At 56.3% G+C, this 12,120-nt stretch overlaps 2 protein-coding genes across 4 annotated transcripts in view; both read left to right on the plus strand.

Moving 5' to 3' along the window:
* The window catches only part of TXNRD3 (thioredoxin reductase 3), a 41,806-nt gene extending 41,678 nt beyond the window's left edge, over positions 1 to 128 (plus strand). For both annotated transcript variants that reach the window (XM_082413958.1, XM_082413959.1), the window contains one exon: positions 1 to 128. In XM_082413958.1, coding sequence (XP_082270084.1) covers positions 1 to 63 — 63 coding nt within the window. In that variant the 3' untranslated portion in view covers positions 64 to 128.
* Positions 39 to 12,120, plus strand: part of LOC309638280 (uncharacterized protein C3orf22 homolog) — a 23,014-nt gene continuing 10,932 nt past the window's right edge. Inside the window, exons 1-3 of one of the 2 annotated variants that reach the window (XM_082414043.1) lie at positions 39 to 128; positions 9,805 to 9,934; positions 10,898 to 11,029. In XM_082414043.1, the coding sequence (XP_082270169.1) occupies positions 9,846 to 9,934; positions 10,898 to 11,029 (221 nt within the window). In that variant the 5' untranslated portion in view covers positions 39 to 128; positions 9,805 to 9,845. Of the gene's footprint in view, positions 129 to 7,147; positions 9,363 to 9,804; positions 9,935 to 10,897; positions 11,030 to 12,120 lie in introns of those variants that run through there. The other variant, XM_082414042.1, reaches the window with a different exon arrangement.

Genomic DNA, 12,120 nt, shown 5'->3' on the forward strand with positions numbered 1-12,120 from the left:
GTGTTCACCACATTGGAGATCACGAAGTCATCGGGGCTGGACATCACGCAGAAGGGCTGCTGAGGCTAAGCCGCTGCTGTCGCTTTCCTTGTCCCGCTCCCGTTTCTGTGAAGACGGCGTGCTCTCGGGTAAGCCCGGGGAGAGCATGGGGACAAGGAGGCGGGACAGCAGCAGTGCCGTCCACCCGCCTGGCTGACGGGGGGGTGCAGCCACGCTGCGTCCTTGACGTCTTAGCTCGGAGCCGCCAGGTGAGCCAAGACTGACCTCTTCCCCATCAGCTCCCCTGACAGACCTTTTAGTCACACGACTCATCTAAGTCGATGTTCCTGGTTGCTAGTGTTTTTATCCCTTGCTTTGTTGAGTCCACGGAAGTATTTTCTTTTATGAAACTGACTATAAAGTGGGCATCTTCAGCACATGGGCGTCTGGGACTAGCACTAGAGCACTAGCGCGCCGTCTTCTCCTGTGGACACGTGTGGAGCCACGGGCAGACCTCCTCGCCCTCTTCTGGTTCCCGAAAGTGACCACCTGGCCGCTCTCCTCGTCGTGTCACTGGACTGAGCAGAATATCTCACGTCAGAGAGAGATGCTTGGTCTTCTCATGTTGATCTTAAGAATAATATTAAAAAGTTCTCAATACTGTACCATGTGAAATGTAATTTAAAACTAGGTGGTTCTGTTCTCAGTCTGTTTCCGTACAGTCGGGTTCAGTAAGTGAACAGGTGACGTTAGGAGATTCCTTTTGAGTTTGCACACCTGTCAGCATCTAAAAGGCCCTTGAGGCGGGAGGCCCGCCCGGGGTCGTTTTGGAACCTTGTTTCCTTGGGAGCAGACCCTCCAGCACCAAGTTGAGGGTTCCCGGCGGCAGTGCTCTCCTGGGCCATACGCTGGCCGCCTGCTTCTGTGGTCAGAACATCTGGGCATACGTTTTAAAAGAAGCTCTAAGCCAGGAACCAATTAGGGAGCACCATCTGTGGACGGGGCTGGGGCGGGGATTGGGCACCCAGAGTAACGCACACAGGATCCAGTTACAGACTCGCCTTTCTACTGGGGAGGCGAAAGCAAGAGAGGCGGGTGGGGCGATGCTGTAACTGAGGTGGGAACAGGAGATGTTGCTGATTTCCCCTGGATGTGGGTTGGGGGGCAGCTGAACAGAGTGCAGTGCAAGCAGCTGTATTTGAGCTACATTTGGGCTACTCCCTTCAAGAGTGTTTTCTCTTACTTGTTGGAGCATTTTTATAGCAGCTGCTTTAACATCTTTGTCAGGTAATACTGCTCTCTGTGTGATCTCAGCATTGGTATCTATTCATTGTCTTTTCTCATGCAAATAGATTTTCTCCTAGGATCATACACCGTAACCAAGTGAGATTTATGTCTGGAATGCAAGAATGATTCAACATGCAAAAATCAATCAGTGTAGTACACCACATCAGCAGAATGAAGGAAAAAAACCACGTGATCATCTCAATTGATGCTGAAAAAGCATTTGACAAAATTTCACACACTTTCCCGATTAAAAAGTACTGAACAAACTAGGAATAGAAGAAAACTACCTCTACATAATAAAAGCCACATATGAAAACCCCGCGATTACCATCTAACTCAATGGTGAAAGACTGAAAGCTTTTAGTCTAATATCAGGAACAAGACAAGGATGTCCCCTTTTGCCACTTCTGTTCAACATAGTACTTACTGAAAGTTCTAGCCAGATCAATTAGGTAAGAAAAAGAAATAACAGGCATCCAAATTTGGAAAGAAAGAAGTAGAACTATCTCTGTTCACAGATGTTACGGTCTTGTATGTAGAAAACACTAAAGATTCCACACGCACAGACACAGAAACTGTTAGAACTAATAAATGAGTTCAGCAAATAGCAGGATTTCAAAATCAACACCAAAATATCAGTTGAATTTCTATATACTAACAATGACCAATCTGAAAAGGAAATTAAGAAAATAATTCCATTTACAATAGCCCGAAAAAGAATTACATTCATAGGAACTAAATTAACCCAAGAGATGAAATAGTCATACAGTGAAAACTACAAAACATTGCTGAAAAAAATTAAAGAACACAAGTAAGTGGAAAGACATCCCACATTTCTGGATTGAAAAGCTTAATATTGTTAAAATGTCAGTTATGGCCAAAGCAATCTGTAGATTCAGATTCTGTCAAAATCCCAGCAATGATTTTTGCAGAAATAGAAGAACCCATCCTAAAATTCACATGGAATCTGAAGGGACTCTGAATATTCAAAACAATCATGAAAGAGAACAAAGTGGGAGATCTCATACTTCCTAATTTCAAAATTCACTGCAAATCATCAACAATCAAAACAGTGTGGTACTGGCACAAAGAGGGACCTATAGACCAATGGAAGAGAATAGAGGGCCTTGAAATAAAGCCTCAGTATATGAGCAAGGGTGCCAAGACCACTTAACGGGAAAAGAACAATCTTTTCACCAGATGGTGCTGGGGAGCCACATGTAAAAGAATGACGTTGGATCCTTGCCTAACATCATATACAAACATTAAGTGAAAATGGATCAAAGACTTAAATGTAAAAGCAAAAGCTATAAAACTCTTAGAAGAAAACATAGGGCAAAACATTCATGACATTGAATTTGGCAATCAGTCTTGTATATGATGAAAGGCCAGGTAACAAGAGAAAAAATGGACAAATTGGACCTCAGGAGAATTTAAAGCTTTCTGCAGTAAAGGACACTAGGACAGTATTTACAGAGTAAAAAGACAAACCACAGAATGAGAGGAAATATTTGCAAGCCACGTATCTGAAAATCCAGAATATAATATCCAGAATATATCGAGAACTTCCAAAACACAATAACATAAAAACAAACCACCCAGTTTGAAAATGGGCAAAGGACTTTAATAGACCTTTGTCCAAAGCAGATGCACAAATGGCCGATAAGCACATGAAGAGCTGCTCAGTGCCACTAGTCATCAGAGAAATGCAAATCAGAAGCACAGTGAGATACCGCCTCACGCCCATCAGGGTGGCTGTTGTTCAAAAAAAAAAAAAAAAAAACGCAACAAATGTCAGTGAGGATGTGGAGAAACAGGAACCCATGTGTGCCATTAGGAGTGTGAAATGGTGGTACTGCCACTGTGGAAAACAGTCTGGCAGTTCCTCAAAATATTAAAAACAGCATCACCATATGATCTAGCAATTCCACTTCTGAATATACACTCAAAAGAACTGAAAGCAGAGTCTCCAAGAGATATTTGTACACCATGTTCATAGCATTATTCACAATAGCCAGAAGGTGGAAGAAACCCAAGTATCCATCCACAGATGAATAGATAAACAAAATGTGGACTTCACATACAATGAAATATTATTCAGCCTTAAAAAGGAAGAAAATTCTGACATGAATTTCATCAGCGTGGACAAACCTTGAGGACATTATATGCCAAGTGAAATAAGCCGGTGACAGAACTGGGGATATTGTACAATTTCTCTTACATGAGAGCAGTCAAATCCGTAGAGACAAAGTAGGATGGCGGGGCCAGGGGCTGGGGAAGGAGGAGGGGCTGTTTAACGGGGACAGAGTTTTAGTTTTGCAAAATGGAGAACGTTCTGGAGATGGAGGGTGCTGATGGGTGCACAACGGTGTACATGTACTTAGTAGCACTGAACTGTACACTTAAAAATGGTTAAGATGGTTATTTTGATCTTATGTGTATTTTACCACAGTTTTAAAAATGCATTTAATTGTATGTGAATTAGGCCTTACTAAAGTTGATTTAAAGAAACAAACCAACAGCAAAAAAAGCCCAAGACCAGATGGCTTCACTGGTGTAATTCTGCCAAACATTAAAGAAACATTAACACCAATCCCTCTCAGAATCTTCCCAAAAAACTGAAGAAGAGAGAGCACTTCCTAACTCATTCTATGCGTCAATATCACCCTGCCACCAAAGCCAGACAAAGACACTACAAGAAAAGAAAACTACAGACCAATATCCCTGGTGATTATAGATGCAAAAATCCTCAACAAAATAATAGCAAAGTAAATTCAACAGCATCTTTAAAGGATTATATACCGAGTGAGTTTTATCCCAGGGTGCAAGAGTGTTTCATAATAAGGAAATCAGTCAACTCAGTACACCATATTAATAGAGTGATGGGTAAAAACCACATGATCATCTCAATTGATGCAAAAAAAGCATTTGACAAAATCCAACATGATAAAGCCATATATGAAAAACCTACAGATCGCACCATACTCAGTATTGAGAGACGGAAAGGTTTTTTTTCTCCCCGGGATCAGGAACAAGATAAAGATGCCTCCTTTGCCCACTGCTCATTCAACGAGTCCTGGAAGTTCTAGAGAGAGCAGTTAGGCAAGAAAAAGAAACAAAAGGCATCCAAATTGGAAAAGAAGTAAAGTTATGTCTCTTCACAGATGCTATGATCTTATATGCAGAAAACCCTAGAGAACCCACAAAAACCGTTAGTGGTAAATGCATCCAGTTTGCAGGGTACGACGGAGAGTGCCTTGGGGACATGGCACAGGGAATGTGACAACACAACCTCAGGGTCCAGCCCCTGCAGTCTGTGCCCGTCCCTCCCAGGACCAGCTCCGCGTGGAATGAATCGGCCCCAAAACCCCAGTATTTCTCAGCCCTCATGTCGCAGCACACCCACAGCACCAAGGCTGTGACCACTTGTGCCCCTAGAGCCAGATCGTCCCCTGGCTTTGGTGACACCACTCTCTGTGTGTTCTCCGTCTGTGTCTCTGTCTGGTTCGTGGGCATCAAATGTTGACTTCGTCATTAAATGTTGGAGCATCTTAACCGTCAGCCTGATGCCCTCCGAACTTCTCCTGCTGCGCTCTGTCCCCTTCGGATGAGTATCTTCAGTTACTGTTGATACACCAGTGACACCTGAACTACCATCTTAAGGCCAGACTTCACCCGTCTGAATCTCAGACCCAGATGTTTAACTGCCTAAGTGGAGGGACATCTCAGAGGGTCAGACTCAGCCTGACCAAGACTGGACTCGTCGTCTTCCTCCAAGGCTCCGTCCAGTCCCATGTGGGGGCAAAGAAGGAAGCCCAGCATCGCCTGGAGCCCCTCATGGCCTCCATCGCCACTACGCTGTGTTACTTTTATCTCCTAAACATCTCTCAGGCCCGCCCCCTTCCCTCTGTTCTCTTAGCACCTCGCTCCAAGGTGCCGCCGTCTGTCTCTCGTGTCACTTACCCTGATGGCCCCTGGTCCGCCCGCTCCCGCTCCTGGCCCCATTCTCTTTGTTCCCCACACAGAGCCAGAGCCATATTTTCAAAGCACGCGTCTTGTCATCTCTCTCCTCACTGACAATCTGTAGCAGCCTTGGGAAGCCCCGGTGGGCCTCGCTTGGACCCGCTGCCCTCACCAGCAGAGGCCTCCTTCCAGCTCTGCTGCTCGATGACCAGGCTGGAAAGGAGGTGAGGGGCATAAAAAGCGAGGAAAGCTCAGCCCCGCCGCCAGCCCCATGGTTCTGCCACCTCCCAGACCAAAGCTCACGTCCCCTCGGTACCGTGACCTCGCGCCAATGGGACCCCTGGAAAGTTCTCACCCCCTCCTCCACAGCCCCGAGACGCAGACACGGAGGCTCCGAGAGGGTCCTGTGTGCCCAGGGTGGCACGGCGAGTCGGGCAGAGGCCGGGCTCTCACCTGGCGCGCCCACAGCCAGCCCAGCCCTTCACAGGCCCAACCACTGTGTGAGCTCAGAGGGGCCGACAGTGCCCTGGGCCCCAGCCCGTGCCGACGCTCCCCTGCTGTTCCTTCTAAGCCGTAGTCCGAGACGCCGTGGCCCAGAGAAGAGTCAAGGGAACCTAAATCAGGCTTAAGGGTGTGGACAGCCTGCTGGGAAGTCCGGCTCCTGCACAGCCCTGGATGCCCGTGTGGGCCCGTCCACCTCCCTCCCAAGCTCCTGGGAGTCTCCTGACAGCACAGCCGTCTCGCCAAACCTCCTCCTCCGTCTCACTCTCCGTCTCTTCTGTGACCGCGAGGTTGGCCCTGCGCGGACCTCTGGACCAGGCTGGTGTCCCAGCCAGCCCTCCTGCCCCCTGACCGCCGTGAGGTGCTGACTCAGCACTGCTCTCCCGGGGACGGGACACCACAGGCCCCAGGCCAGGCGTGACCGCCCGGCCCGAAAGGCTGCCCCCGCCTCAGGGCACAAACGGCTCCGGGGAGGTCCCTGCAGGGCTCCCCTGGGACCAGTCGGCAGCTCAGACCTGCCCTGTCCTGCGTCCCTCCCTCGGCAGGTCCCTCGACTAGAACCCCCATCTCGGGGCTGCTCCGGGGACCCCAGCTAACACGCTCCCTACGTGTTCACTCGCAGATAAAGGCCTGGGACATCAGGGCAGGAGGAGGCCTTGCTTTACACCACATGCCCCTCTCCTCTCCTCTAGTCCCCACTTGGGACGCAGGCGCCCTGGCCTGGGATGCTCGCCGTTGCTTGTCCAGTGGCGACCCTGACGGTTCTGAGCCTGGCGGGGCCTCCACGGGGCAGCAGGCCCCGGAGCTAACCGCCCTCCCCTGCGTTGGCCCAGCCAGACGGCTCCTGGGCTGCGGCCAGGGCTCAGTCAAGGTCAGCCGGAAAAGGGGCTTTTCTGCCGCCAGGGCGAGTTGCTCGCTATTTGTAGGCCTTCCCTTGCGCTTAGTCTGAAGGAGGCCGGGGCTCTGCCACCAAACGTGCGGGTGTGGGCGCTCCCGTCCGGGGCCCTCGAAGCGGGAGCGCCCGCCAGCCCAGCCCTCACGCAGCTGCCCCCACCGCCGTGCCCCGGCCAGCGGGGCTTCAGGCTCGATTCCAAGCCACGTGGCTTAGTGGCTGCAGTGTCACCGATTGTGACCTCAGGGGCTTCTGATGCTGCAGTGAGCCTGTGGGCCTGGCCCCTGGGGCCCTGGGGCCAGTGCTCACCAGGTGCACGGCAGCCGGGACCATAGACAGCGTCTCCCCCGGCTCTGGCGTCATTCAGGCGGCCAGGTGAGTAGCCGGCCCCTTGGGGGGTTCGCTCACCCACTCCTTTCTGGCTGCAGGCTCCCTGCTGGGGGGCTGGCCTTGGCGGGGTGGGGGGGGTGGGCAGTGGCCCTCACATCGGCCTCTTCCTGGGCCCTGCGATCCACACCCTGATGGGTCACTGCCGGGAGCGGGGAGGCAGCCTGTGTGGCTGGGAAGGGCAGCCCCAAGTCGGCTTGGGAGCAGCCGCGGGACGGAGGGCTGCCCGGGACCCGGCAGGGCCCTCCTGCCCTGCGGGAAGCAGGCTCGACACGGTTTGCAGGGCCAGGTCCAGGGCTTAGGGGGTCTGCAGGTGGGGCCCGGTGGGCGTGGGGTCCCCTCGCCATCCTCTCCAGGACTGCGCCACGTGGCCCGGACACAGCCCGGACCCCACCTCTTCCCCACGTGCTGGGGGAGGGGGCACGCAGGCCGAGCAGTTCACCTTCTAGAGCCTCCGTTTCCTTACCTGAAAATGGGATGATGGTAATGTGTCCTCCGTCAGATGGCAACATTAAACAAGGTCCTGCACGGAGCTCAACAGACACTTCACCTCCTGTGCGGACCCAGCCCCGTCCTGGACCAGGGCCCTCTCCTGGCTCCGCGGGGGAGGGGGGCTGAAAGCTTTACCTGATAGCAAAGGGCTGGGGGCCAGGGCCACAGACGGGTCCCTGGTGTCCTCGTAACAACCCTGGTCCCACGTCAGAGGCCGCAAAGGCCCCCTAACCTGCGCTGGTGTAGAGCTGCCCCGTCCACACGGCCCTTTGCCGGCGGTACGTCCGGGTCAGGAGGACTCCTCGGTGGGGCCCGGCCCCCAGGACGCTGTGCTCGGGGCTCACAGGCCAGGGCTTCCCGCGTGGCCTTGTCCAGGTGCTCTGTGCCCAGTGGGGCCATGAGCCTCACGGCCAGCACGCTCCGCCACAACGCTGGGGCACCTGCCCCAGGCAGCCCTCGAAGCCCTCCTGGGGAGCAGCCTGGCCCACCTCTCCACCTCTCCCCCAGGAGAGAAAACCCAATCCCCACTGGGACAGCGGCCTCCTGGGGACCCAGACCCCAGACTTGGGAAGGGGCGCCTTGTTTCCAGGAGGCTTTTCTCCAGATTTCAGGAGGTCCATTATCATGCAAAGTGTTGTCATGGAAACCCAGCTGCTGTGACTAGAGAAGGGTTGGGTGGGCAGCCCCAGCTTGGGATGGGGGGTGGGCTTCAGGTCTGACAGGAAAGGAGGAGCCAGCAGACAGTGTCTGCTCTGCGCTTGTGTGTGGTCAGACACGGTGCTGCGGGGACGTGACCAGCCTTCGCCCTCCCCGCCTGGTTCCTGGCGGCTCAGCCAGTCCCACGACGGGGGACAGGTGCGTGCTGCTGTGAGATGCCTTACTTGGGAGCGGCTCCCGCGGCTCGGCAGGGGTGGGAGGTGAGAAGGGGGGAAAGAGGCACTCCACATGGTGTCCCCATGGTGGGCAACTCTGCCCAGTCCTGCCAGGTCCTCCGCGGGCCGAGCTGTGGGGAGGGTGCCCCGCGGCTGTCCCGGTCAAGGGGCCAAGCAGCCCGGCTTTCCTTCCCCACCCCCTCCCCGCGTCGCCAGCGGGGCTGCTTCCAGGGCACTGGCTCCCGGGGACCTGTCTGGCCCGGCGCAGTCAGACCCGCCGGTCAGGCACGTCCGTGGGTGGCTGACAGCATCCACACCATCCCCACCTGGAACCAGGGCCTCGGCCGGCGCTTCGGGACCTCCCATGCTGGGAGCCGCCGCGCCTATGGAGCACGGGGTGCCGGCAGGTGGCCGGCATCGCCCCATGAAGGTCACGCACGTGCGGAGGAGCTGGCTGTGGGGACCACAGTGCAGCCACATTAGCACAGCCGCTGGGGCCAAGGGGCACGTGAAGCCCCGGTGGTCAGGTCTTAACCCCAGCCCTTCTCAGCCCTGCCTTGGGTTACCCTTACTCTTGGGTGCCTTAAAAGAGAACCACTCGTAACTGCTGGGCAGGGAGAATGACCCAGCGACTCGAAAACCACGTGGCAGTTCCCTTTAAAACTAGAAATGGGCCTCCATCCGCCTGGTGACTGCACTCCTAGGCGCCTGCAACAGAGAAACAAAGTCTTATCTTCGTGCAGAAACTTCTACGTGAACATTTGCAGCAGCTTTATTCATAATGCCTCCAGCCTGGGAACTGCCCCGGGGTCCCGTGGGTGACAGTCGGTCCAGCTCAGCCCTGGGCAGGAGCCCCTGCAGACCCAGCCCTGCGACGGCAGGAGGACGCCAGTCTCCAAAGGGTGCCGGCCGCGCGATCCCACCCGTACAACCCCGCGCAGCCACGTCTTCACACAGACGGGAGCAGATCCGTGGTGGCCGCGGCTGGGGTGCGCTGGAGGGAGGATGTGGCTGCCGGCAGAGGAGCAGCTGGGAGCCTCCTGGGGCCGGTCAGCCGAGCGTCCACTCGACCGTGGGGCGACACGGAGCCACACACGGCATAGAACCGCATAGAGCTGCACGCACGCTTAAACACACACACGTACACACTATACACACACGTGTACACCCACACACACTCATACACAAGCAAACATACATACACATATACACACTACACCCTAACACACTCAGACACACTATACACACATACACACACACACACACAGCAGAGCAAACATCCTGGAGCAGGGTGCTGAGGCGGGGCCCGGCTCACTGGCAGCTCACAGCCCTCCCCTCGGCCCCATCTCCTCGGCAGATAAGGGCGGGCGGTCAGTCAAGGGGAAGCCATGCCGTCCAGGTCCCGACTGGCTCCTCCCGCCTGTCTTCCAGCTGTGGCTGAAGGGCGAACCCCAGCTTAGCCCCGTTCTGCGATGGACGTGAAGGCCCCCAAGGGGTCCCACCAGGGTAAGAAGAGTAAGACCAGGACCGAGGAGAAGTTTGCCAGGAAGTTTCCGTATAGGTACCAAACCCTGAGCCCAGACCCTCAGCCCAGGCCCTGAGCCCAGACCCTCAGCCCAGGCCCTGAGCCCAGACTCTGACCCCAGGCCAAGCCCTGCCTCCCCGCAGGCACCCCAGGAACGCACTCTGGGGCGCACAGCTGGAGCGGGGCGGTCGTCTGTCCACAGGGAGCTCCCTGACCAGCTCTGCGGTCCGTGACGGCGGGGGTCCACCTTCGCCCCCATCCCACCCTGAGCCAAGGGCCTCCAGAGAGGGGTCCAGGGCCCCCGGGCACCCCAGGGCCATGGCCAACCGCTTCCTTTGGGCCAGTGGCCCTGTCACCCATTCACAGCACCTGCTTCTGTGAGGGTGTAATGGGATCCGGCTGCGGGGGGCAGGAGGAGGGGGCGGAGGGGCAGGAATTTGCAAAGCCCCAGGGCACTCAGGAGCCAGCAGAGACGGCAGTGTTCTGAGCAGGCAGGCGGGGCCTGGGAGGGAGTGGGAGGACCGATGGCTGCCCCGAGCGGAAACTTCGGGGCACGGCCTCCTCGTGAGCGCCCGCGGCAGGCTGGGCTGGACACCACACCTCGACCCTTGTTCTGTCGCCAGGCCCCAGACTCTGTCCTGAGGCCCAGTGTGGCAGATGCACGTGGCAGAGTGGCCCTTACATGACGCAAGGGGAGGCTTACACCTAGGGCCTGGGGCTCCCGGGGCCAGGCCGTTGCTGCAGGGCCGAGACACAGCTCTGGGCCAGCTGCTGGCCCAGATCTCAGCTCCACTGCTTCCTAGCTGTGTGACCTTGGGCAAGTCACTTAACCTCTCTGTGCCTCAGTTTTCCCATCCATAAAGGGCAAAGCAATAGCTACCTCCCAGCATGGTTATAAAGCACTCAGAGCAGTGCTTGGGACGTGGAAAGTTCCAGGCAAGCGAGAGCTAGTCCACAGGTCTGGGCTGCAGCCCCCAAAGATGCCAAGTGCTCCTGTAGGTTTTCCTGGCTGACGGAGACCAACGCGGAGACCCTGCAGCCCTGGGAGGTCACGAAGATGAGCAGCTTGCTGCGGGAGCAGCTGCCCCTGCAGAAGACGTTGGTGCCCACGAGGTCCATCCCAGTCAGAGGGTGAGTCTCAGGCCGGATGTCACTGGCGCTGCCTGCGGACCACGCCGTCCGGCCTTCCACCTGGTCCACACACGAACACACCACGTCCAGGCTGAGGAAACTGGGGCCCCGGGGAGACACTAGAGCCCGCGGTCCCTTCCGTAGCCGGCAGGGTAGCTCGGGCGGGCCTGGCCTCACCTGGGGCCTCGTCCACGGGTGGGGAATCAGGGCCGAGCGTGGAGTGGAGGAGAGCCAGCTCTGGGGGTTGGAGGGGCCGGAAGGGGACCCGCACTGGGCAGCACGCACACACACACACACACACACACACGGCAGGGGTGTGGGGACACGTAGCGAAACACCCAGACACCCTGATAAGGACCCAGCACATGCAAACCTAAAGACGCACAGACACACCCACTCACCCTGAACCAGGACTGGCACTCAGGTGTTAGACATAGAAGGGCCTCCCTGCTGCCCCGCAGGACCCCAGCCCCAGGCCCACGGCCCGCGACTCTGCCAGCAAAGAGACGTGAGTGGGCACGCAGGTCCTCAGAGCTGAGGCCGGTGTCTGTTCTGACCCGGGAGGCCCCTGGCTCCACACTCCGTGTATAACCCTGGCGAGTCACAAAGGTGCACACCATCCCCTGAACGGACATCCTGAGAGGCAGCGCACACGTGCACACACGCACACGCACCCCTACAGAAGCGCAGATGGTGCCCATTCCCCACCCACGCTGGCCCAGGCTGTGGTCCTGGGTCTCAGCACCCCGCCCTCACTCGGCTTGCAGGCGCCAGCTCCTCTCAGCTGACAGGCTGCGGGCTGGGGGCACAGGTGTCCCTGGGTCTCAGCTTCTCCTGTGAAGGGGTCAGGCAAGTCACGGTCCTGTGCTGGCAGTCAGGTTGTGCGTGGCCAGGTCCTTTGTGCTGGACGGAGGGAGTCTGAGGCCTGCCCCCCTTGGACTGCCCTCCCTCACACCCTGAGCCCCTAGCAGTGGGTAGATCACCAGGTGCTAAAGGCCAGCGCTTATCTGAGGGGTAATGGGAGCCACTGGAGTCTGGGAAACAGGAGTGGGAGGGTGGTCTCACGTGGAGCTGGGGAGGGTGGTCCAATG

The sequence above is a fragment of the Balaenoptera physalus genome (genome assembly GCF_965194825.1).
Source record: "Balaenoptera physalus genome assembly, chromosome: 11".
Classification (NCBI taxonomy): domain Eukaryota; kingdom Metazoa; phylum Chordata; class Mammalia; order Artiodactyla; family Balaenopteridae; genus Balaenoptera; species Balaenoptera physalus.